Source organism: Micropterus dolomieu, linkage group LG18 (genome assembly GCF_021292245.1).
Source record: "Micropterus dolomieu isolate WLL.071019.BEF.003 ecotype Adirondacks linkage group LG18, ASM2129224v1, whole genome shotgun sequence".
NCBI classification, from domain to species: domain Eukaryota; kingdom Metazoa; phylum Chordata; class Actinopteri; order Centrarchiformes; family Centrarchidae; genus Micropterus; species Micropterus dolomieu.
In genome coordinates, this window is record NC_060167.1 from 22765490 (window position 1) to 22789098 (window position 23609).

Below are 23609 nucleotides of genomic sequence, written 5' to 3' on the forward strand. Positions count from 1 at the left end.
CATCTCAATAATTCCTGCTGTTGCTGACCATGACCATTTATGGGGTTTAGTGGGGGAAGATGTAGTTAACTGTCTCCCAACCATCTGCTCTGAAAGAGAGAGAGAAACAGAGAGAGAAAGAGAGAGACATCCATGATGTAAAGTAGGTCATGGAAGCGGCACTCTCTCTCCCATCAGAGCCACGTAAGCACAAATACAGTATATATTCTTCATCTCAGTTAATTATTAATACACCGTGGTTATAGTGATTCTATAGATTCTATATTGATTCTATAGGGCTTTAGAGATGGTACCAATTACACACAATATCACATATCGCATTGTATTGTCCGTTCATGACTACTGCTACCAAGTTTTACTCAAACAGTCAAACTGCCACTTAGGGATGCACAGATCAATACTGCAGTATCGATAGTTCAATACTCACTTGGTATCAATTCCTTTAAAGAAATAGCAATAATAACAAAAATTATATGAACACAGAAGTTGGGTGTCAGTCTCTGTGGTGCAGAGTACTGTAACTAAATGGTGCTTCTTCATGTGAAACTGGTGTATTGAGTTCAATACTCTTCAGTATGTGTATTCATTGTCATCCTACTCACTAAACTCTAACCTGAACTCTGACCTTAACCAGTTCTTCATTGAGGGGAGATGGAGTAGACACACGTTTTATGTTGTTGGTACTTAAATTTATTTTATTTACATTTATAATTATTTTGACTATTATTTAATCACAGTAATTCTGTAGTATTTTTAACATTTATTAGCACAAACATTTTATTAAATTGTACTTATGTTTGCTTTTGTAAGAATATTGCTTTTGTGTAATGTGTATGTATATATAAATGGGCATTGTTGGACAGAGATTAAACTGGATTGTTTTAACAGAAACAGTAAAATACATCTCTCCACATGTCTAGGACAGGTGACAGGTGTGTCATGTTTAGCCACAGTGTGGTGTGATTTGCTGGCAGAGCCGCCAGAGCCTCATGGCAACAGACAGGCTTACTATCAGAGAGCCTGACCCTTTGCTAATGTTTTGGTCCCATTTTCTGCCATCTCTTTCCATCTGGGTAGGTGTGTTGTCTGAGAGAATCAAATCTCATCCAACTTTAATCCAGCCATGAATCTGTAAAATAATTTGTGTTCACCTTCATGATCACATACATGACTGACAATCTACTTGAATCTGCTGCAGTGATACGTGAAAATGGTCATATAAAATTAACAAACTTCCAATTAACATTCACTATTCGCTATTTTCATGAGAAGAAAGTTTATAAGAAGAATATGTTTGTGTAATGTGGATGTCCTTAAAGGCTGCATGCAAGGATGCATTCACAGCATGCGTGCTTGTAGCCACTGCTGACACTCCCTGCAGTCCGGATGGTGGTCCAGCTGTTGCTCTGTGGGAAAATGACACATTACATAAGTGTCTCAAATAAACATGACTAGCTGAGTCGCTCATTTCAGCGGTGGTTTGGACGTCACAATGACCATTATGCACCATTAAGGGTCACTTCATAGAAAATGCTGATGTATTTGTAGAAACACCTGCAGTGGGTGCACTTGTTCCAACAGATGGTAAATGGTTGTTAGTGGTCCTGTATGACCTGACCTTGATAGATAGAGAGATAGAGAGATTGATAGATAGATATCTCTCTCTCTCCACTGTGTCTGTGCTGCAGCCTGCTGGTGGAGCATGTTAGTAAACTGTAACGTTACACCATCAGTTTGATGGTTCCCATTTTTAAAAAGGGCGACCGGGCGGTGTGTGCTCCAGTTGTTGGGTTGTCACACTGCTCAGCCTCCCTGGAAAAGTTTATTCCAGGGGGCTGGAAAGGAGGCTCTGACTGATTGTCAAACTTCAGATTCAGAAGGGGCAATGCTGGTTCCATCCTGGTCGTGGAAAGGGGACAGACTCTTTACCCTTAGGGTGGGGGTGGGGGTGGGGGTTTGCCCAGGCTTATGACCACGTCCCCTGTGGAGCCCTGTGGAGGGTGCTGCAAGAGCATGTGGTACTGGGACCATTGCTACGAGCCATCCGGTGCTTATATTAGTGGGGTGAAAGCTGTTTCTATGTAGCTGTGTATCTTGGCAGGAAGTTAAAGACATTTTCAGTGGGTGTTTGGCTCCCCCAGGGTGGTCCGTTGTCACAGATTCTGCTTGTGATTTTCATGGATAGGATCTGAAGGCGCAACAGGAGGCCAGGGGAGCGTCCGGTTTGGGGACCTCAGAATCACTCCTCTGCTTTTTGCAGATGATGTGGTTCTGTTGGGTTTATCAGACCGTGATCATCAGCACAGACTGGGAGAGTTTGCAATCAAATGTGAAGCAGTTGGGGTGAGAGTCAGCACCTCCAGTCGGGGTGAGAGTCAGCGCCTTCAGAAAATGGAGGATTAGGAGTGAGTTGCCACCGCAAGTGAAGGGGTTCAAATATCTCAGGGTCTTGTTCTTGATTGAGGGTTTAATGGAGCTTGACATCTAAAAGTAGACTTTTCCTCTAGCACCATCATCAAAACGAGTCCAATCCTATTGTTGATGACTTAATGCCTGCAAAACTTATGACATTCACATGCTAACACGCTAAACTAAGATGGTGAACATGGTAAACATGATACCTGCCTAACATGTTACCATGCTAAAATTAGCTTTAAGCCACTAGTATGGCTGTAGACTCTTGTTTCCCAATGAAAAAATGTCTTCTCTTCATTAATTATTTGATTGCTTATATAATTTTCAATTTCGCAATTTTCTGGATTACTACCTGCCTAAACTGAGCAAACAGTCACAATATCACACTGACTCAAACCTCTGCCAAGAAAAAACAGACACAGATAACACAAGAACACACACTCCCCGACCCTTCCCTCTTAATCATCCCATTATAGAAATGAGTTTGTGTTGTTTGATCCATGAGTGAAGTACCAGGCGATGAATTAGTTTAATTACAGTCTTATTTGAACCAGTCTACTTTACATGTCTAGATTGTTTTGTAGGAGACTGAACTTTTGTCTGACAGTCAGCTCAATGTACCAGCATATTAACATGATAAATATACAGCACATGACTTTGAATAAAATCATCAACAATGTCATAAACAGTGAACTTAATATTTGCCAGTCCCCACGAAATAAAAGCAAAGCTGAAGTGGAGCGGAAAGAAAAACACATTATTTAGTATTTTAGTGTCAATATGGTGTGTTGTTTAATAGCAGTATCAGGCCTTTTTGGCAAACGGCTGACCCAGATTTCCACTGGCTTCTTGAAAGCTTGTTATTGTGATTACAGCTTACATAAATGTGCTGACAGGGAATAGTGGCTTCTGGGAAGAGTCCAAAACGACAAAATGGGGCTCCTGAAAGATTCCACTTTGCTACGATCAGCAGAACAGAGTGAAATGTTAATGTTAGGGTGCTTGATTAAAACAGCGTGGTTGAGGATTAGGTACCAGTTTCCATAGTCATGAGGCTTAAAGCTGGAAACAAGATCCAGCTGTGGTGTAAAAGGGTGTCAGCTCCAGAGTTTGTCCAGCCTGAGTTGTAGAAAGAATGAGGGCAGCTCAGTGCAGACATGATGGGTTCAGTTGTGACTGAGTTTCAGTCACATAATCTACTGAGGACAGGAAAAAAAAATTTCAGATTGTTGAGGGGTTGGTGGTTCAATCTCCATCTCTTCATTAGTTTCAGGCCATTGTTGTATGTTGTATTTCTGACCAGAGCTCCGCTGTGCTCAGCTGATGAAATTGCTAATAATGTCTGAGTCAATACATAAAAAAAAAGCCTTCCATGTTCAGTTATGCTTTTTTTAACTGCCTCTATACTGCAGCATTGTTTCTTACACAGCTTAGTAAAAGAGCTGCAAATACAAATCAAATCAAACAAATCAGTTTTCCTTTTTAGACAATGTAGTACAATTACATACAGTCAAGCTGCAGTATATAATTTCCTCTTAAATTAGTTCTCACAAAGAGTCCTTCCTCTGATCTGTTCTTGTGTTTATAATGATTTAGCACCGGTAGCTACAGTAGCTGCAGCTACTAAACTTACAGTTAGGGCTTAACACAGGAAATTGAACAACATTTTTGTGCAGAAATCTGTCTGCAGCATCTGACCTGAGAGGATGTACCCCACAATTAGCTGCTGTACGTTAACCCAATCCTTTGCCCTCTTGCTCTCTCTCTGCAGCAGAGTCTTACTCTGTGGCGGGCAGTGACGGCAGTATCCCCCCATCAGTGGTCTCTGTGCCCCACCAGGCCTCAGGCAGCTCCAGCCCCTGCTCACACTCCTCGTCTGGAGGATCACGGCACCCTGTCAGCGCCCTCAAGAAATGGCTCACCAATCCCGTCCGCAAGCTGAGCTCTGATACCAGAGGAGGAGCGGGAAAGGTCGAGAAGCAGATGAACAGTTCAGACGAGAGGCAGCCGCCTTCGTTCCTTTCCCGCAATGAAACTCAGCCAAGGCCTCTGGACCTGCACAACACCTACACCATCCTCACCTCTGGAGATACAGTGAGACTTAAAGACAGGCACACGGACTTCATTTATCCCTCCTAAACATGTTTTTATACTGTTTTTTGTAATGGTTGTTGTGTTTGTGTTGTACAGGTGTGGAAAGACGGTCTGTTGAGTCCAGCAACTCCTTCACCTACACAGCCGTCCTGTCAGGGCTACTTATCTGACGTCCTGCAAGGCAGAGACACACAGAGTCTAGTAATGTATCTATTCTATTCTATTTTTCTACTCTGTCCTATGTCATTCTATTCTATTTTATCTTTTTCTATTCTATGGGTGCGTCCCGATCGCCTAGTAGTTCCCTGCTAAGTGGACTGCACAGGGTATTCAGCCATTTTAAGTAAGATTCCAATCCGTAGGAAGCAACACATGCTCACTTCAAAGGGAACTGTTAACTGTGTAGGGAAGAACTGAACAACAGTTCATCAGTTTGCCGGAAGTTGACAAGTGAGATTATCCATCAGCCTTTGTGCATCATAGGAGACAATGGAGAAAACTAACAATGGAGCAGACAACAAGGATGTGACGGCCATATTGGTGACGTTGCAGGAAGGACTGTTTATGCACACTGTGGATCAGAACGCACCCTATTTGTTTGTTGTATTGTGTGTTAAATTATATACAATTGTTTTCTATACAATTAGAAAATATTCTAGTCAATGTTGATCTACTCTGTTCTACTCTATTATGAATATTACAATCATATTACAAGTTACCAACGAATAGTAGTGGCTCCTAACAGCGAAGAAACTGCATGACTCAACAAAAGCCAAAGAAAGCCAAACAAAATTAAGATATAACAAGAACTAAAGAACTAGAAAACTGAATTATATGAAAAAAGAATTGATAAAATCTTGTAGACAGTTGTGGTGTGCAAAAAGTTGGTGAAGATATAAAACATTAGTTATTACTGCAATGATATGAAATTACACATTGTATAAAATATTAACTACAGTAGTTGACCAGGCAGAGTAGTTGTGTAAACACAAATGAACCATGAATAATGCACACTATACAAGTGCTCTCACCACTGAGTTCTTAACTCCCCTCACACTTATTGTAATTATTTAAATGAAGCCTCTCTCATCATCAAACCTTTTGGGAATGCAGGTCTCATGAGTTAATGATGTATAAATGATTGACACACATACACTTAGCTCACACTGAAACTATGAATTATAAACATTCACATGTCCTTCTACATCCTGCTCAGCTGCATTAGCATGTGAAAGGCTTCTTATTAGCACATATCTTTTGACTTCCACCAATTGTGCCAAATGAATTTTTCACATTTTGCTCAATATCTTGTGAGCGTGCACACACAAACACATACTACTTTCTGGTAACCCTACTGTACTGAGTACTCTTTGAAAGTTCCTGTGGAGTGGAATCAATCCTGTGGACTTTTCTAGAAAGCATCTGGAAATAATCAACTAGCCAAACAGTCTATAACAGGCTGAAACAGGTTCAGGGTTGCTGGGTGAGGAGTGCACTCACGACACCCAAGCGGCCCAACAATAAAGATCAAATTAGTCAAAAGGAACTCCAGGGCCGCTGGCTGTACGTGAACATAAATACTGGTGTTGGCTGTTGGACTGGTAAGGGAACAGGCTTACGGCATGAACCTGTCGCTCTTGGTCTCCTTTCTTTCTTGGCGTGTCAAGCTGGTCAGGACTGGCGGTCCTTGATTAGCAGTTTCTTTTAGACACTGAAGATGCGGACAAAGCTTTGTAGTATCTCCCGTCACATGGGCAATCACTTCCAACTGCTCAGGGGTCTCTCTCTTTGTAGCAGCGCTGATACACCTGAGTCAGCCCATCTATCAACAGCCCGTAGCTTAAACCATAAAAATAAAAAGGATGTCCCTACAGTACGCCAAAATTAGAAGAAGAAGGCAAGGTGAGAAACAGTCTTGTTAGAAAGTTCTCTAGTAGTCGAGTTACACAAGCTTAGATAGAGATAAGAAGAATTTTTAAAGGGTTGAATAAAAAATAATTACACCCAAAAAATACATTGTCCTGCTTGATGAATAACTGTCCTGTTTCTCAGTCTAATGGACAATATTATTCCAGAGACACCTGCACCTTTATGTTTACTTTGGCTCCTCAACCCTTTTTTATTTTTTTCCTGCCCAGGTCAGAGTAAACAAAAGGCCTGATCATCTGTTTACAGTGTGATATTTTGTGTTGGCTTTTTCCCCTTCATGCTGAGAGTTAGTCAAGAATATTGATACCACTGTCATTCCTTTATGGTGAATATAAAACTACACCTATTTGCCAGTTAGCTTACAGCTTAAAAACTGGAAACAGCTGTCTACAAGCACCTCAGAAGCTCACTAATTAACATCTTAAATCTTCTTGTTTAATCTGAGCGAAAAAACGTAAAAAATGAAAATTCACTATTTAACGAATTACGTGAGGGACGGAGTCCCAGACTTAACCCTCTGTAAAAATGCAAATTGTATTTTTTACATGTCGTGTGTTTAACCTCCTTTAACCTCCTTTTCAGAGGAGCTAATGGATTTGTAGCTGTACAGTAAGAGAGGAGGAAACATTTAGTGTAACAAGCAAGCTAATCTCTGCAGTTTAAATGGCTGCTGACTGGTGGATCAGAACCAGAGTGGAGACGGAGTTTGCATCAGCCTCAGATGTTTTTCATAGGTAGGATGTCTGCTCAGTGACGAGAGCGGTCGACTCAAAGAGAGCGAGAGCAATAAAATACTGACCCTGGGGGGGAAAAAGAAGAAAATAAACAGAAGTGCATATTTTACCTACAATATGACTCAACAGAAGGATTATTGTCTAGTGCACTGGGGCAGAGAACAAAATGTGGTGAGGCCACAGTATGTCAAGAGGATTACAGTCAAATTCACATTAGATTATACTGCTTTTAGCTGAGGAGTGACATGCCATGGTCAGTTACCCCAACCTTTTTTTATCTGACCTGAATTGTGCAAATGTTGCACATTACTCACCTTCATCTGTCAGGCCTGATTCTAATTTTCCAAATTTCTCTGCCCAACAGTCTCTTCAGTGGCAAGGAGAGACATTAAAAAGTGATTATTACTCTCAGGTTACATGGGATTTGGTGGTGGCATGACTTTCCAAAATGGGTCCAAGGAATTGCTCTAATGAAGGATTAGGACTGTTTCATCTTGTTGTTTTTCTACAGATGTGCTGGCTGGGTAGGGGACGCTCTAGATGAAGCTTAATGATTTGAGTTTGTGTGGTTGATGCCCAACACAAACTGCGTTTGGAAGTAGTACTCAAATTCTTTACCTAAGTACAAGTACCAATACAACAACTTAAGGATACTCCAAATCCTGCATTTAAACTACTTAAGTACAAGTACAGAAGTACCAGCCAAATGTAGTTAAAGTATCAAAAGTATAAACATAATACAGAGAAATGGGCCCCTGTGACATTATTAGATTATTTATTGTCATGCATCAATGTGTAAGAAGCATTTTAGTATTGTAGCTGGTTGTGGTCAGTCCCGTGGTTCCCAACCTAGGGGTTGGACCCCTCCATAGGGTCACAAGATAAACCTGAGGGGTTGTGAGGTAAATGCTAAATGACTACATTTAAGACAAGATAATCCTTTATTATTACATTTGGGTGTTTCAGCAGCACAAGGGCAGAAATAAGTACACAAAAATAGAGAAACTTAAAAAATTAAATAACCAAAATTATATAAAAATAAAATAAGAAAAGAGCAATTAAACTCAAAACTCAATGCAATAACGTCTAAAGCAAAGTTACATAGTGGTGTGAGTACATGACTCTCATTCATCCATTCTCACATGCCGATGGCGGCAAAGTGCTGGACCATCAAGAGCCAGCTTTGTGATTAGTGGACAACACACTTTAGCACTAAAGCCACAGCTGCCGCACTGTGATGATTACTGGGAGAGTAAAAAATGCTCTACTACACATATTTGTATTCATATTTCTCACTTTTCGGTGTTCTTTGCTTTTTTTGGGAAATAATGAATATAATTACCTCTTTACCTCAAAATAAAAACCAAGATGTAAAATCTTTAGATGTAATATGTTACACTGATGTTACCAAAAGCTGTACTGTCTTGTTTGTGTGTTTTAGAGTCAAAAATCCAGCATCAACACTCTCCAGTGGGAAGACGGCTGCACTGTGACTGATGACTCAGCCAGCCAGTGGTCTGCTACAGTGGACAGCGAAGAGGAGAGAAACATTGCCTTAGAGAAAAGCATGTAGGTGTTGACCTCTGCATTTTGGGAAATACAATTATTTGCTTTCTTAAACTGTTAGATGAGAAGATTGACCACTTTAATGTCTGTACCATATATATGAAGCTACAGCCATCAGATGGTTAACTTAGCTTAGCATAAAGACTAGGAACAGGGGGGAAAGCTTGCCTGGCCCTGTGCAAAGGTAACAAAATCGGTTCAGCACCTCTGAAGGTCACTGTGGATTTTCGAGGGGTTTTGTGGCTGGGAAAAGCGACTTCCTGTCTTGTCACTGTGACATTGCCATGCAACCAGCAGAGACTCCAGGAAGTCACTGCACTCGGCAAATTGTCCTTTTTACACTTCAGTTTTTGTACAGATTCAACAAACAAGATATAATGTATTCATTAGTGAGCTTTAGAGGTGCTGGAAGGCAGATTTTGTTACCTCTGCACAGAGCCAGTTCCACCTGTTTCAGGTCTTTATACTAAGCTAAACATCTCCTGGCTGTACTGTCATATTCAGCTTGTCATACCTTCTCATATAGCTAAAAATATTTCTCAAAATGTCAAACTTCCTTTAACATGTATATACATTTCTGATTTACATTCTGCCAAAATGTAAACGTTTATTTATATTTTTGAATTTGCTCTTTCAAAATGTCTCTCTCTTTCTCTTAGATATGTGCTGACTGAGCTGATAGAGACAGAAAGGCTGTATGTGGAAGATCTTGGGCTCATAGTTCAGGTGTGTCTCTCCTCCAGCCTTTAAATAATATGCTTATGACATTTATACAAGACATGACTAAGATTCCTTCATCTGCAACATATATGTCTTAAACTGAAAGAGACATTTTTATTTTCCATCTGGAAACCTCCGATGTGGTTATTAACGCGCGAGTGTGTGTGTGTGTGTGTGTGTGTGTGTGTGTGTGCGCGCCTGCGTGCTTAGGGCTACATGGCCACCATGGCCAATCAGGGAATTCCAGAGGACATGAAAGGGAAGGACAGGATTGTGTTTGGAAACATCCACCAGATCTACGACTGGCATAAGGAGTGAGTCAGTGACGTCTCATCTGTCTTTTCCCCCATCATCATCCCCCCAAACATTTTTTTCTGAGCTCCTCATGTTTCATGGTGGTTCAGCTTGTGTCATGTCCCCAGCGGCTGTTTGTTTCCTGCCTCTGTGTGTGTGTGTGTGTGTTTGGCTGCATGACTGTTCCTACCTGACCTTCTCCGCTTCGTGTCACACAGTTATTTCCTGGGAGAGCTGGAGAAATGTGTGGTTGAACCAGACAGCCTGGCCCACCTCTTCATCAAACACGTGAGTCTACAGATCAGTGAGTAACTGTGAATGAGATGTTTCTTTTTCCATATCTCTGCGTGTTTCCAGTTTGGCTGAAGGTTGCAGCTGTCTCACAGATCAGAACTCTGACTATGTGTAAGGCCTTGGTCTGCTGCCCTTCCAGATGTGTTCTCATCTTGCAGATTAGTTGTCTGCAGGTGCAGAATAAACACTCCTGTAATCATGTTTGACTAAAAAGCTCTCAAAGCCGGTAATCATTGTTAAAGATGCTCCTCAGAGACCACGCTGTGTGTGAAAATGAGCTGGAATTACAGATCTCAGAGCCCTATAAAAGTTGTTTACCCCTACCTTGAAGTTTTTCATGTGTAGTTTTACACTAAACTCTAACAGCTGAATTGAAAGACACTGATTCATAGTTTAAATATAGTAAAACATGAAAAATTAATTCTTTTTATTGGCTTGGTTCGTATCAGTATCTGTATGTAATCTTGTTACAGCAGAAGACTAAACTACTGGAGAAAAGGGGGGGGAAATACTTTGACTTGTGCGGCTTTTCCAGCTCAGCTTCTCTATCCACTTCACTCAGTGTAGTACAGCATGCCTAATTAAGCCACGGCAAATCAAACCATTCTTTCTCAGCCACTGGAACTATTTAATGAGGCGAAGGTCCTGCTCTGATTTAACAAAAGACTCGAGGGGAATGGCAACACAACTAAACTGAGAGTCGGAGGAGCTCAGAAGGTTAATTCTTTGTCTGGCCATTCTTCAACGCTATCCCTCACACACAGTTTATTTGGAATAATTGTCACCTGACCTCCCTCTCTCTCTCTTAAATTGTTACATTTCCAGGAACGGCGTCTTCACATGTATGTGGTTTACTGTCAGAACAAACCCAAATCAGAGCACATTGTCTCTGAGTACATTGAGACCTACTTTGAGGTGAGTTTATAACAGCTTATACACTGGAGCTCCTTAAAGACTTTATACTTATAACGCTCTGTTTTTGGTCACCTAACAGGATCTCAGGCAGCAGTTGGGTCACAGGCTGCAGCTCAACGATCTGCTCATCAAACCCGTTCAGAGGATCATGAAGTATCAGCTACTGCTGAAGGTTTGCTGTTCAACATGACTATGTATCTGCAAGCATGGCACTGTAACATACTATTATTACTTTTACATTGTTTGAATTACAACATAAGTATGAAATATGATCGCATTATTTTTCTCAATAAACCTCTCTCTGACTGGCAACCCCAGGACTTCCTGAAGTACTACAGGAAAGCAGGAAGGGATGTTGAGGAGCTGCAGGTACGAGCTTGTTACTGAATGTGGAAACTGGTGTTCCTAATATTTTGTCCACCTTATTTGTATCAATGAGGGTAGGCTGAAAAACAGAAACACCTCTCTGTATGACACAATACAGTTCAACACCACAAACTGCAGCCTCCAAAACTGTTGGATCAACCTCTCTAAAACAAAAAGTGAATATAACGGGCGACTGCGTGTAGTATTCTGAGTCTGTATATCATAAAATTTTGTCTTCACTGATTTTCATCCATCCAATTTCTCCCAACAGAGTGCGGTGGAGGTGATGTGTTTTGTGCCAAAACGCTGTAATGATATGATGAATGTGGGCAGGCTCCAAGGTTTTGAGGTGAGATATTGATTTTTTGTTTTCTGTCTGTCATCACTCATTTAGGTGACTTAACGACCTATGACAATGTGACGAACATACTGTTTCAGGGGAAAATCACAGCTCAGGGGAAGCTGCTCCAGCAGGATACCTTCTCTGTCAGCGAGCAGGAAAGTGGCCTCCTGTCCAAAGCCAAGGAGAGGCGGGTCTTCCTGTTTGAGCAGCTCGTCATCTTCAGTGAGCCAATCGATAAGAAAAAAGGTTTCTCTTTGCCAGGGTACACTTTTAAAAACAGCATCAAGGTGCGAGTAACACAGTATTCCAAAACATATTTCAAACATATTTGGTTTAGTGTTTAGTGGTTAACAAGTCTCCTGTGCGCTTCAGGTCAGCTGTTTGGGCGTGGAGGAGCACTCTGAGGAAGATCCATGCTGTCTGGTCTTGACATCCCGCGGGACTGACGGCAGTGTGACGCGCTTCATCATGCAGGCGTCGTCTCCAGAAATACAGCACGCTTGGCTCAGTGATGTGATCCAGATCCTAGAGACTCAGAGAAACTTCCTTAATGGTAATAGAGCTCAGTGTTCAATAAAGCCAACAGGTTTAAGAGTTTGGTGTGTTTGAGTAATGTGACATCTCTTCCTTACCACTGTAGCCCTTCAGTCTCCAATTGAGTACCAACGCCGGGAAAGCAAGTCAAACAGCTTGGGCAGGAATATGGAGTCTAGATCTGTGTGTGGTCAACGACCTCACTCCTCAGCATCCATGGACCGACGTCAGCGACCCTGTCTGCTGTCTTACAACAACTCCCTGCCCTCTCTGCATCCAGCACAACACTGCCCGGCTGCGAAGGCAGTGAGTGAACAGCAACGCTTCCTTTCACATTCGTGTACATTCATACATTTCTCTCCCTCTGACCTCCCCTTTCTTTGATTTCTCTTTCTCTGTCAAGGTTTCTAATCCTTGTGCTGTGATACCTGGTGCAGCTGACTCTCCACTCTCCCCCTTCCATCAACTCAGTCTGTGCACAGAGGTGAGACATGCCTGTGGGACGTCCAATTGCCTGCCACCCTGCAGCCAGCACAGCATGCAGGTACATCAGTCTTCCTTAACACAGCAGTGAAATGTGTATTCAAATGGCTATTTATAACTTTAAATGCTGTGAGCACTACAAACAAGATCACTACAATAGGGGTATGATCAAAAATATGTTTTTTATATAAATGAACATAAAAACAGCTGAGAATCTTGTTTTTGCTGACTTTGAATGGTTAAACTTCTCACCTTGCTGTAGCGATGTATAAGTGTACTCCTAGGTGTGGTCAGTACACTCTGACATATCTGTTGTTGCCAGAAGTGTACACTGATCATACTTCTGCCCACACAAACTTAAAACTTTCCACCGGAAAGGGTAGTGACATGCTGCTTTTCAGCCTGGTATCACAATACGTTACTCTTAAAACATGTTCTATTAAAAGTAATGGAGTCAACAAAGGTTGATGTGTTCATTTGTGCTTCATGCGCTAGTCAAGACAAATGAATTTTATATAAAGTAGAGCCACACATTTGCCTCCATCGTGTAACCAATAGCAATGCATCATTTAAAGCTTTTTTTCTGTACATGTTTTGTAAAAAAAAGTACACAAAATCTGCACAGTAACTATAAGTAACTACAACCATAAAGTACTGTCAGGACCTGGAAACAGAACAGCACTTGAGTAAATGTAATGTAAGTCGTCACTTTCCACCTCTGTGCTAATTAAATGTTGCAGCTGCAGCAGCTTTATCATGGCCATAACAACCATGTGTTTATCGTGCACAATAAAAATGAATTCACTGTTTTAAAAATTGGATACATTAAGTCGGCAGAGCTCTTATCTCTACATCAGCAGGCTAAGGCCGTTTGTTGTCATGATCTCTAATGATGAGGGGAAATGACTCTCTGGTTGCTTTTGTCAAATATCCTGTTGTTGTTTCTGTGTGGAGTTACAAATCTGGTTGACCTAATCTGTAGCCAGTGTCATTCAGTCAACCAGTTTGTGGAAAAGCCATTGACCTTCTGTTTTATCTTATTCACTCAGACTTCCGCGTAGAGGAGGAAATGGTTTGATCCCAGTCCTCTTACTAGACTTCCCGATCTGGCCTGTCCACAACATTGCTCTCGTCCTCTTGTCCTGCCTCTTTGTGTTTTCGGATCAGCAGTGTTTCCATCCTGCGTTAGGTGCAGGAGTTCAGACAGGTTTCCTATGTTTCTAAAAAATTTCAATGTTGCATATTCCTCAGGGAGAAACCTTTGTCAGACTTTTACAGCTCCATAATCTTAGCTCCATAAAAGTAATATCCAGAGCCAGTTAGTTTTAATCATAACTATTACCTATAACTATATATTTTTATGTTAACAACTGACTTAGCTGTTTTAAGCTCTAAAAACCCTAATGTACATTACCTGCTCAGCACAAAACGGCAGACACACACAATAAACGACTAGCTGTTGAACGTAGTGGGGCAATAAACAGGTGAAAAGCCAGAAACAGAGCTTAAAGAGAGAGAGTTGAGATACTGTTGCTCCATAACAGCTGCAAATGTTTGCTAACATGTTAGGTGTAATAACTTTGTGATTATACACCTTGGTCTGCTTCCCCCAAGTGGCCAAACAAAAAAATCAATGAATGCAGATTTAAAATGTTAACAGCCTAAGTTTGTATCAAATCCTTCAATCAAAGTATGTAGTCAAGATTGTTGATATTTATGTTAAGGTGATGTAATTAACATGAATTTATTTCATTTTTATCTCATTATTTTGTCCTCTGGCTGTTTAGAAATGTTATCTGTTACTGGCTATTGTATTTCAAATGTGTTTTGTTAATTCTCAAAGTAACACTTCATTTACATTTAGGCCCCCCAAACAGAATGATTATGCAATGAACATGTCTTTGAAAATGACAAGATGTTGTGTGTCATTAACAAAATCTCCAACTGTTCAGAAACACTCCTAATATAAAGTAGGAAAGTTCTTTCTACTTTTTGAAGTTCCACATTTAAACCTCACTCTTACAAAATAAACCTCTTTTCCCCTCCCTCAGGTTGTGACTGCCAGTTTCCAGGCGACCACATTAAATGACGGTGGGAGTTATTCAGCGTATCGACCAAACAACCTGGATCAGCTCACAGAGAGCGAGCAGTAATAACCTGCGCGGACAAATGAACTCACTTTACCCCTCTGGAGTAAAAACGCCTCGACTGAGTCAGAGTGCTCTGTCAGCATTGTTTGTTTCCCTTGTACAGAAATCATCAAGGTCTCAGTGTTTCTGTCTTCACACATTATCCTAAATTTCCTTCACATAACATTGTGATTTAGGCTTATCTGGATTTGATCTCGGTTTAATAATTTGTGTGTAGATGTGTGTATACTCTGCATGTACACACATCTACAGATGGTGATGACAAATTAGTTTAAAAAATATGTGTTTGAAGCACCACAGAGACTGTACTTTATATTGTATATGTATACATTTCTTACTTTTTCCATTGAAAATTCCTTGATGGATATTTTTGTAATGCGTAATATTTTCATAAGGGACCAATTCCATTTAATCCCACTGAGAACTGGGATCTCAAATCCCTTTACACAATCATACTCTGTAGATGTCCGTACATTCCCTGCATGTTAGCAAATAGCTGTGTTTTCCCTTCGGTGGGCTATTTTAACCCTGCCATTGTTACAGTGTTATCTGAACTAAACACATTTGAAAACTCACATAGAGCACACATCAGAAAGAGGAAAAAGGGAACAATGATAAAACAGAGATCTTCATCTTTCACTGTCCTATTGAATGGTAATAATCTCATGTGGGATCATGTGGGATCATATCAATGCATCTCTTTCACATGTGGTGTCCTGATATACACAGAATTAAAGAGAAATGCTGTTCAGATATGTGTCATGGTTGTTTTTCTAAAAGCACTTACTCACATGTTAGCTAGTCATAGACAGAAATTTAAGCCTGCAGATTTTCTGTAATTTAATGTCCCTGCTATCGGTCAATTTTCTGACATCACGTGTCAGCGGCCACGTTTGCACCCACCTCACTTTAACTGTTTTTCTGCTTTAAAATGTTTGTTTATTTACAGAAAACCACATTTTTTAAAAATCCCATTAAATCTTATCTTTGCAGGAGATCAAGTTCAAAACAGAGAACCTGTTGGTATCCACTGCCCTCTAGTGGAGCGATTGAAGACCCTCATGATTGTGTCTGAATTGAATCACATTGTCAATTTGAATGTGACGTTATTTTCAAATTTTATATGATGATTATTTATATTTAGACTACAGACAGATTTAATGTGATTACCACAAAATATTTTTAAAGTAGGGGAAAGCAAACACCTACCTTGCCCAAACAGGGCACAATTTCCTACATCTGGCTGCTGTTGTACATTACAACTAACAGAAAGTTCCTGTTTGTATCATGATACGTGCTTTTTTAAAAGGTCTGCAGCACTTTAAGACTCGAGGTGAAAGACTTCTTGGAACCCCTTTAACTCTCTGTTACAAACAGAACAGCATGTGGTTGTTTGTGCCAACATCCATCTGACTGTGTGACACAGTATGTCCCAAATGCTCATTCATTTACACTGTGTATTTGTGCAAGTGATGTTGGGGACTCGCACTATGTATTTACACCTCCTCTTATATCTTGTATAACATGCCAGCTCTCTAAAACACTTAATGTGTTGCCCTCTGTGAAAAGCTTGTAAATATGCTGTAAATTCACATTGTCTTAAGTTATCATATCCTTTAACCTAAGTTACACTCCTGCCTCACAACTTCAACGTTAGTCAAAATACTGTAATAAAGTGAACCAATATGAAAGATTATATGTGCCCAAGATGTATGTGAAGAATCTCCGTCATCCAGGTCATAGTTACCCAATGAAGCTTAAAGTCCAGGGCAACTGGACTTGGTTGAAGATACTGGAAGACGTTTCGTCCCTCATCCAAGTAGGGTGTTTGCTAGGATCGTCGATACCGGGCAAACGACCCCACTGAGGTTAAATAGCTGAGTTTCCCTTCCAGTCAGTCAGAACTGAAGAAGTCCCTTGGATGAGGGACGAAACGTCTTCCAGTATCTTCAACTAAGTCCAGTTGCCCTTGACTTTAACCTTCGTTGGATGTGCCCAAGACTGCAGGTGCCAACTATTGCATTTGACAAGAAGAAAACAGGCACTAAATTCTTCTTATATCACATAGAAATCATAGAATATGAACTGAGTTCTGTGGGTAAAGATGTCACAGTCCAAGAGCACTGATTATAAACAATTTTGACCTTTGCTTAATTTTTGTTATATATTAAATGCCTTACAGCTTTGGAGATGGACAGGGATGCCTTGAAGGACATTGACTATAATGTAGACTGAACCTGTGACTTTGTGTTTTTACTCTGCAACCCCCCAACGTTTAGCACATATTTTTTGTAAATAAAAGACACGTGTTTCCACAGACATTTTAATATGTCAACATTTAAAATTAATTTTAAAATGCTTATAACACCGTAACCAGACGATTCACACCAGTGATTTTTGGATGAAGCAGGCAAGTTAAAATAGTTAAATAATTAATATTGTGTTAACACAATAAATATCACGTTTTCAGCTCACACACACACACCTTCTCACTGAAGAAGTTTCATTCTGACCCCTCTGTCCACAGAGCTAACAAAATAGTTTCAAAATATTCCTGTGGGAATTGTTAAAAAGTAAACTGAATCATTAGGGAAAAAATAGTGACACAAAGGCGCCATCTAAAGATCATGGCATAAAAGAACAGGATCATCACTTCAGGCATGAGTGCCTCACAGTCTTGTAGGAGCCCTTGGTGTAGAAACAGGATTTGTCTCACTACTCTTTAGTCCTCACATGCTCTGACTTCTTTGTGTTTTAATTTATCATCAAACCCCCATTACTCCTCTCTCAGTGTGCCTGTTTTTTCTTTACTTTTTTCTTCTCTTATCATGAGGGTAAATAAACATGCACTTTGGTTCACTCATCTTTTATTTTAGGCAGCATGTAAAGACGCAATCACTTTCATCGTTGTTCATCAGCGTGCACTGGACAGAAACGCTCCCTCTTCTTTAGATGTTTGAGAGTGACAGACCGCAGAAGACAAAAACAAGGATGCTCCTAGGTCACGTAATACACAGGCGTGCCCCCCCCCCGCACCCATCAAAGTTTCACATCCTCGGACAAGATTAATCATCCATAAATGACACACAGGATTCTGAGTAAAGGGGTTTCAAAACCATAACACAAACAAATGAAAACACCTCAAAGCCAGCAGCAAAACCTTTGGCACGACCAGTCACAGAGAACAGGTACCACAGGTGAAAAAGTTTTGAGTGCGTTCTTCATGTGGCATTGGTAAAAAGGACACCTATGCTCTGTATCTACAGGATTGGTACTTTCTGGTAAGTGTCCGTCCGTCCTCGCTAACAGAGAGCCCTTGTTCTCTGGCTCTATGATGTCACTATTGCTTTTCCAAGCTCAGTCTTTTTAGATAGTGCAAATTGAAGGAGGACATGACATGACCATGTACTCTCATGTCAGCATAGAACGACAATGAAGTGACTCAGACTGTTTAGATGCTACCTGTTGGGTTTGCGCCCAAAGCTCGGTCTCTGTGTTAGAACAACTGAAGGATGTAAAGCCAGATAAGATTTGACAAACACAAAGCCTTGAATTAATCAAGATTATGCTGCGATTTAACAAGACGCTATGTTTGTTACCGCAGCTGGATATCTACTGGTTCCACAACAGAAGAGAGCCTTAACTTTCACATCTGGCCTCTAGAGATTTACTGCGTATGAGGACTTTTTAGCTCACCGCAGAGCCCTGCACTGACTGTATAAACATGCTAATCCGCCCTAATGGCACATTTTCTCTATGGTGAAACCACAAGAAACACAAACCATAGTGTTTGTCTGAAATCTTATCTGATGGGACGCGGTGGAGGAGAACTTCTTTGGCAACTCAGTAAGAGCAGAGGAACCCTCAGGACAAAGAGGACAGGAACTAATTATGAGTCAAACACTGGAATCGGTTTTTGAAGAACAGGAGGCCATTTTTCGTGTGTGTGGCGTCAGAGGAGGCCGGTGGGTAACGATACTTGGCGTAAGTCTTGTCGCTCTCTGATTGGCTGACCCAGGGAAGTTTGATTTTGGTTGCATGATTGACAATGACATCATCACAAGAGCCCACGTGCAGAGATCCCAGGCCATCGATGAAAAACTCTGCAAAGCAAAAACAAGGTAATTCAGTCAAATACATTGAAAACGTCAACTAATTTTAAATCATAGTCTAATCGAATTAACTTCTTACACCCTAAAAACTTTAGTCTTGTGGAATTTTCCAAAGATACCAGATATGCCATATATATATATATATATAATAAAATATTAGATAAAGATGTACAAGACATATAACATATTTCCATTTAATGAAATCGTGCAGCCATAAAAATATGTAAACAGGATGAAATGAGAGGATTTTAAGATGTGAGTGTGGATTTGATGAGACTAAACTGAAAATGAAATTAAATTGAATGCGGGCATTTAGTTTAATTATAGCAGAGCATTGATTCTGAGATGTTGGCATGGGCTGATTAGAAAATTTCACAGTACAAAAGCAATAATTATCTTGGTATATGATACTATCTTAATAACTAAATGAGATATGAACGTTTAAGACATAAATTATTAAAACACATGATGGTTGGTGATTGTGCAGTTGTGATATAAAACTCAACTGAAATGTAGCAGTTCATTTTACATTTCTTTTACTTATTGAAAAGCCGAAAAACAATACATTTTGCCTAAAGCAAAGTGACAATGAATACACAGAGCAACTCAGGATGCTGCCAGAACTACGCATCTGAACATTTGCATAAAACAAAAAGATAAAATCTCAAACCAATTTAGCAATAATAAAAACTCAGCCAGCAAAAACAGCATCACACCACTTCTCAAACTCAAAAAACTATAAATCCAGTGATCTGGTGTGACCAGAGGACACTTGACCTATTGAATGTAGAGCGAAACTTGTTCTACATTCTAAGCAAAACCACACATCAAAGTTTTTTAGTTAAGCTGAGTCTAATGATTTTTCTTCAGTACCTTTTTCAGATACTACTACTTACTGCAGAGCATTCTTTTGATGGAAAAAGTTATTTATCTCTCGCTGACTCTCAATGTTAAAGTAAAAATTAAGTGTTTCTCAACACTGCATATAACTAAGTCTAACTGGGACTTGAGATTACATTAGGTAAACACTAAATAAATGACAAACTCGCATATAAGCAAAGATGTCAGTTTACATGACAAATTAGCTGGATTTTTTTTTATGTGTCTTTGATGGAAACCATGGTCCCAAAATAAATTCACAGAGGAATTTGGGGAGCTGCTAACAGCCAGAAATATTCACAACAAAAGAAAAATGTGTTTACTGTTAATTTATTCTGCAGTGGCTTGAACATCCTGTGCAGTTTGACTAAAATCCAAGTAAGTAGCAACACAACAGTGTAGAAATACTACTTAAAACAAACATATCGGTATCAAAATAGACTTAAGGTACAAAACGTACTCATTATGCAGAATGGCCAGTTTCAGAATAATGTGTATTATGTTATTGGATTATAATTATTGATGCATTAATGTGGTCAAGTATAAAGTAGTATAAAATGGAAATACTCAAGTAAAATAGGTGACTTAAAAACTAGAATTATTTGTAATTTTTCTCTACCTTATCAGTCTAACTGTCTCCCTAACAAGGACAGTTACATGTGAGAAATAACTGAGCTAGAAATAGCTGTGGTGTTTCCACCGTGGTCTAAAGACCTGCGAAGATTAGGCAAATTAATCAGCTGACGTAGACTGTAGGCCTGGCTGTACACAGCGATGCACAGGCATCATTAGTTGTAACCACGATCCATGAGCAACATTTATAAATGAACATCAGATTTGACTGGAATATAATGAAGAACTATAGGCTTAGCTTGACCATTAAAGCAGCTTTTTTTGTGGGAGCTATATTGAGGAGACACGCGATAAAGTTCGTTACACATTTAATAACAAACTGGATAAAACCATAAAGTTCTTAAAATAACTCCAGCACAGAGAAAGCACCACAAAAATAAAACATTTACAGCCAACAAGAGCTGCAGATTAGCTGGCAGCACATGTCTGTGTCCGCCTGCGTCAGAGGAACGGGATGTTTAACGAGCTTTACCTGGAGCGAGTTCAGCGCAGACAAAACGTAGCGAAACGGTGGTCCCCTGAACACCCTGTTGTGTACGCAAGCGCACTGCATTTTCCTGGCTTTTTAACGCCGTTGTGTTTACAAACGTTTCGCAGCTGATTGGGTAACATTTGAGACACGCCCACCAAACGGGAGAAAACATACCTCGAAGCCCGTTGCAGAACGTTGCGCAACGAGATTTAGTCCGAGAACACACATAGACTGGGTAGGAGAGGATTGGACGTCGAGAGAGCCGGAAGGCGCGGAGGTTTGGAGCTACGTGGAGAGAGTGAACGAACGGTGGCCGGAAAACATAGTAAGAGCGAACTTTGTTGGCGGATCTGCATAAACTGTACTGTGAATGTGACATCATGTCAAATAGTTCAGATGGGGATGAGATGGAGTGAATGATGTCCAGATCTGTGAGATTGAAAAGGACACATGAGAGATTGAATCAGACACAAAGCCAGATTCCAGCACACACACACACAGAATGGTTGCGAGCATAAATGTAAAGTTGACGATTATACTTTGATAGTGAAAAAAGTGAACTTTGTGGGTTTCATGTCACACCATCAATGTTGCGTACCAGTTTAAACAGAAAAGTGACAGAAGCAGCAGGAAAACTTCTTGATATGAAAGATATCAAAGCAGATCAAATACATGCGTTGTTGAAAATGGAAATGCACAAACTGAGGGTTAGGACGCTTATAATGGTTCTTAACATACTACAGTGGAACGCAAGAAGTCTTATAGCTAATGGTCAAGAATTCAAAAAGTACATTCATGAATTAGATGTTGTTCCAGATGCAATATGTGTACATGAAACTTGGTTACGAGACAGACTAGATTATGTGATACCAGGGTTTAGCGCTATAAGGTTCGATAGACCTAACAACCAAACTGGTGGAGGGTGCATCACCTTTATCAAAGATGGGTTGGCCTACAGGGAATCCCCAAGCTCAGAAGATTTAGAATGTATAATAGTTGAAATCTATAGCCCAAGGAAAGAGGGAAATATTAAATTGATTCATTTCTATAACCCATGCAAAAACTTAGATATCAGTGAACTTAATGAAATGGCAGGGACTGTATACAGGAAAGAAATATGGTGTGGGGACTTCAATGCACACAACAGCTTATGGGGCAGCAATCACACAGATAATAATGGGGACATAATTGAAGAAATGATGGAAGAAAGATCACTGGTCTGCATTAATAATGGACAGGGAACACGAATGGATGTGAATAGGGGTAAAACATCATGTTTAGACATCACACTGGTATCAGATAATTTGGTAAACGCATGTGAATGGTTTGTTATGAATGATTCTACCATAGGAAGTGACCATTTTCCAGTTCTCACTATTATCAACACAAATGTATGTTTCCAAGAAGGAAGTACAATTAACAGATGGTGCTTTGAGAAAGCAGACTGGGAAAAATTTAGGTTATGTTGTACGAAGTCAGCAAACCTTGTGACGTTAGAAGGTGATGTAGAGGAATGCACAAAGCAAATTACAGAACACATTATAAATGCAGCACATTTAAGTATTCAAAAAAGAACAACAAAGGGCAGGAAAAAAGTGATCCCCTGGTGGAATGAGGAGTGTAGCAGAGCTATAAAAGAACGAAACAAAGCCTTTAAAACATTAAAGAAGAATTTATCACAAGAGAGTGTTTTGGATTTTCAAAAGGAAAAGGGCAGTGGCACGTAGGACAATTAAGTTAACCAAAAATTAAAATTGGAGAGAGTTTTGTTCCACCATAGGCAGAGGTGTAGAGTTATATATATGGTCTATGTTTAAAAGAATGAGTGGGAAAAGGAAAGCGATTAAAATCCCAGCTTTGATAGATGGAGGAAAGACGGTGGTGTCAGACAAAGAAAAGACAGATGTTGGGTAGGGCTTTTGCGGCTGTACATAGTGGTGATCACCTTATGGATATTCATAAGCAACAGAAAGACCTGGCACTCAGAGAAAATAAGGAAGTGAAGCTGAAGAGGGAGGATGGTACAACTTTAGATGCAGATTTTACAATAACAGAACTCAATATAGCTCTGCTTGGCACGGGATATACAGCCCCAGCACAAGACCAGTAATGTTATGCCATATTCCATCAGCTGCCAGTAGAGTCAATTAAACTAATGTTAAGACTGTTCAATAAAATATGTAAGGATGGAATAATACCGAGAAGTTGGAAAAGTGCAGTTACAGTGAGGAAAATAAGTATTTGAACACCCTGCTATTTTGCAAGTTCTCCCACTTAGAAATCATGGAGGGGTCTGAAATTGTCATCGTAGGTGCATGTCCACTGTGAGAGACATAATCTAAAAAAGAAAAATCCAGAAATCACAATGTATGATTTTTTAACTATTTATTTGTATGATACAGCTGCAAATAAGTATTTGAACACCTGAGAAAATCAATGTTAATATTTGGTACAGTAGCCTTTGTTTACAATTACAGAGGTCAAACGTTTCCTGTAGTTTTTTACCAGGTTTGCACACACTGCAGGAGGGATTTTGGCCCACTCCTCCACACAGATCTTCTCTAGATCAGTCAGGTTTCTGGGCTGTCGCTGAGAAACACGGAGTTTGAGCTCCCTCCAAAGATTCTCTATTGCTGTTCTGGAGACTGGCTAGGCCACGCCAGAACCTTGATATGC

The 23609-nt window shown here is 40.1% G+C and overlaps 2 protein-coding genes across 9 annotated transcripts in view; one reads left to right on the forward strand and one right to left on the reverse strand.

The window, feature by feature from the left end:
* The window catches only part of arhgef25b (Rho guanine nucleotide exchange factor (GEF) 25b), a 27771-nt gene extending 12183 nt beyond the window's left edge, over positions 1-15588 (forward strand). For 3 of the 5 annotated variants that reach the window (XM_046028873.1, XM_046028874.1, XM_046028870.1), the window contains 15 exons: positions 4187-4509; positions 4606-4710; positions 8614-8741; positions 9398-9464; positions 9669-9772; positions 9971-10040; positions 10872-10961; positions 11041-11133; positions 11280-11330; positions 11599-11676; positions 11766-11957; positions 12043-12223; positions 12311-12510; positions 12608-12748; positions 14739-15588. In XM_046028873.1, coding sequence (XP_045884829.1) covers positions 4187-4509; positions 4606-4710; positions 8614-8741; positions 9398-9464; positions 9669-9772; positions 9971-10040; positions 10872-10961; positions 11041-11133; positions 11280-11330; positions 11599-11676; positions 11766-11957; positions 12043-12223; positions 12311-12510; positions 12608-12748; positions 14739-14840 — 1925 coding nt within the window. In that variant the 3' untranslated portion in view covers positions 14841-15588. The remainder of the gene's footprint in view (positions 1-4186; positions 4510-4605; positions 4711-8613; positions 8742-9397; positions 9465-9668; positions 9773-9970; positions 10041-10871; positions 10962-11040; positions 11134-11279; positions 11331-11598; positions 11677-11765; positions 11958-12042; positions 12224-12310; positions 12511-12607; positions 12749-14738) is intronic. The other 2 variants (XM_046028875.1, XM_046028871.1) reach the window with 1 other exon arrangement.
* Positions 15589-17687: 2099 nt separating this feature from the next.
* Positions 17688-23609, reverse strand: part of b4galnt1b (beta-1,4-N-acetyl-galactosaminyl transferase 1b) — a 19319-nt gene continuing 13397 nt past the window's right edge. For all 4 annotated transcript variants that reach the window (XM_046029209.1, XM_046029212.1, XM_046029210.1 and 1 more), the window contains one exon: positions 17688-18940. In XM_046029209.1, the coding sequence (XP_045885165.1) occupies positions 18723-18940 (218 nt within the window). In that variant the 3' untranslated portion in view covers positions 17688-18722. The remainder of the gene's footprint in view (positions 18941-23609) is intronic.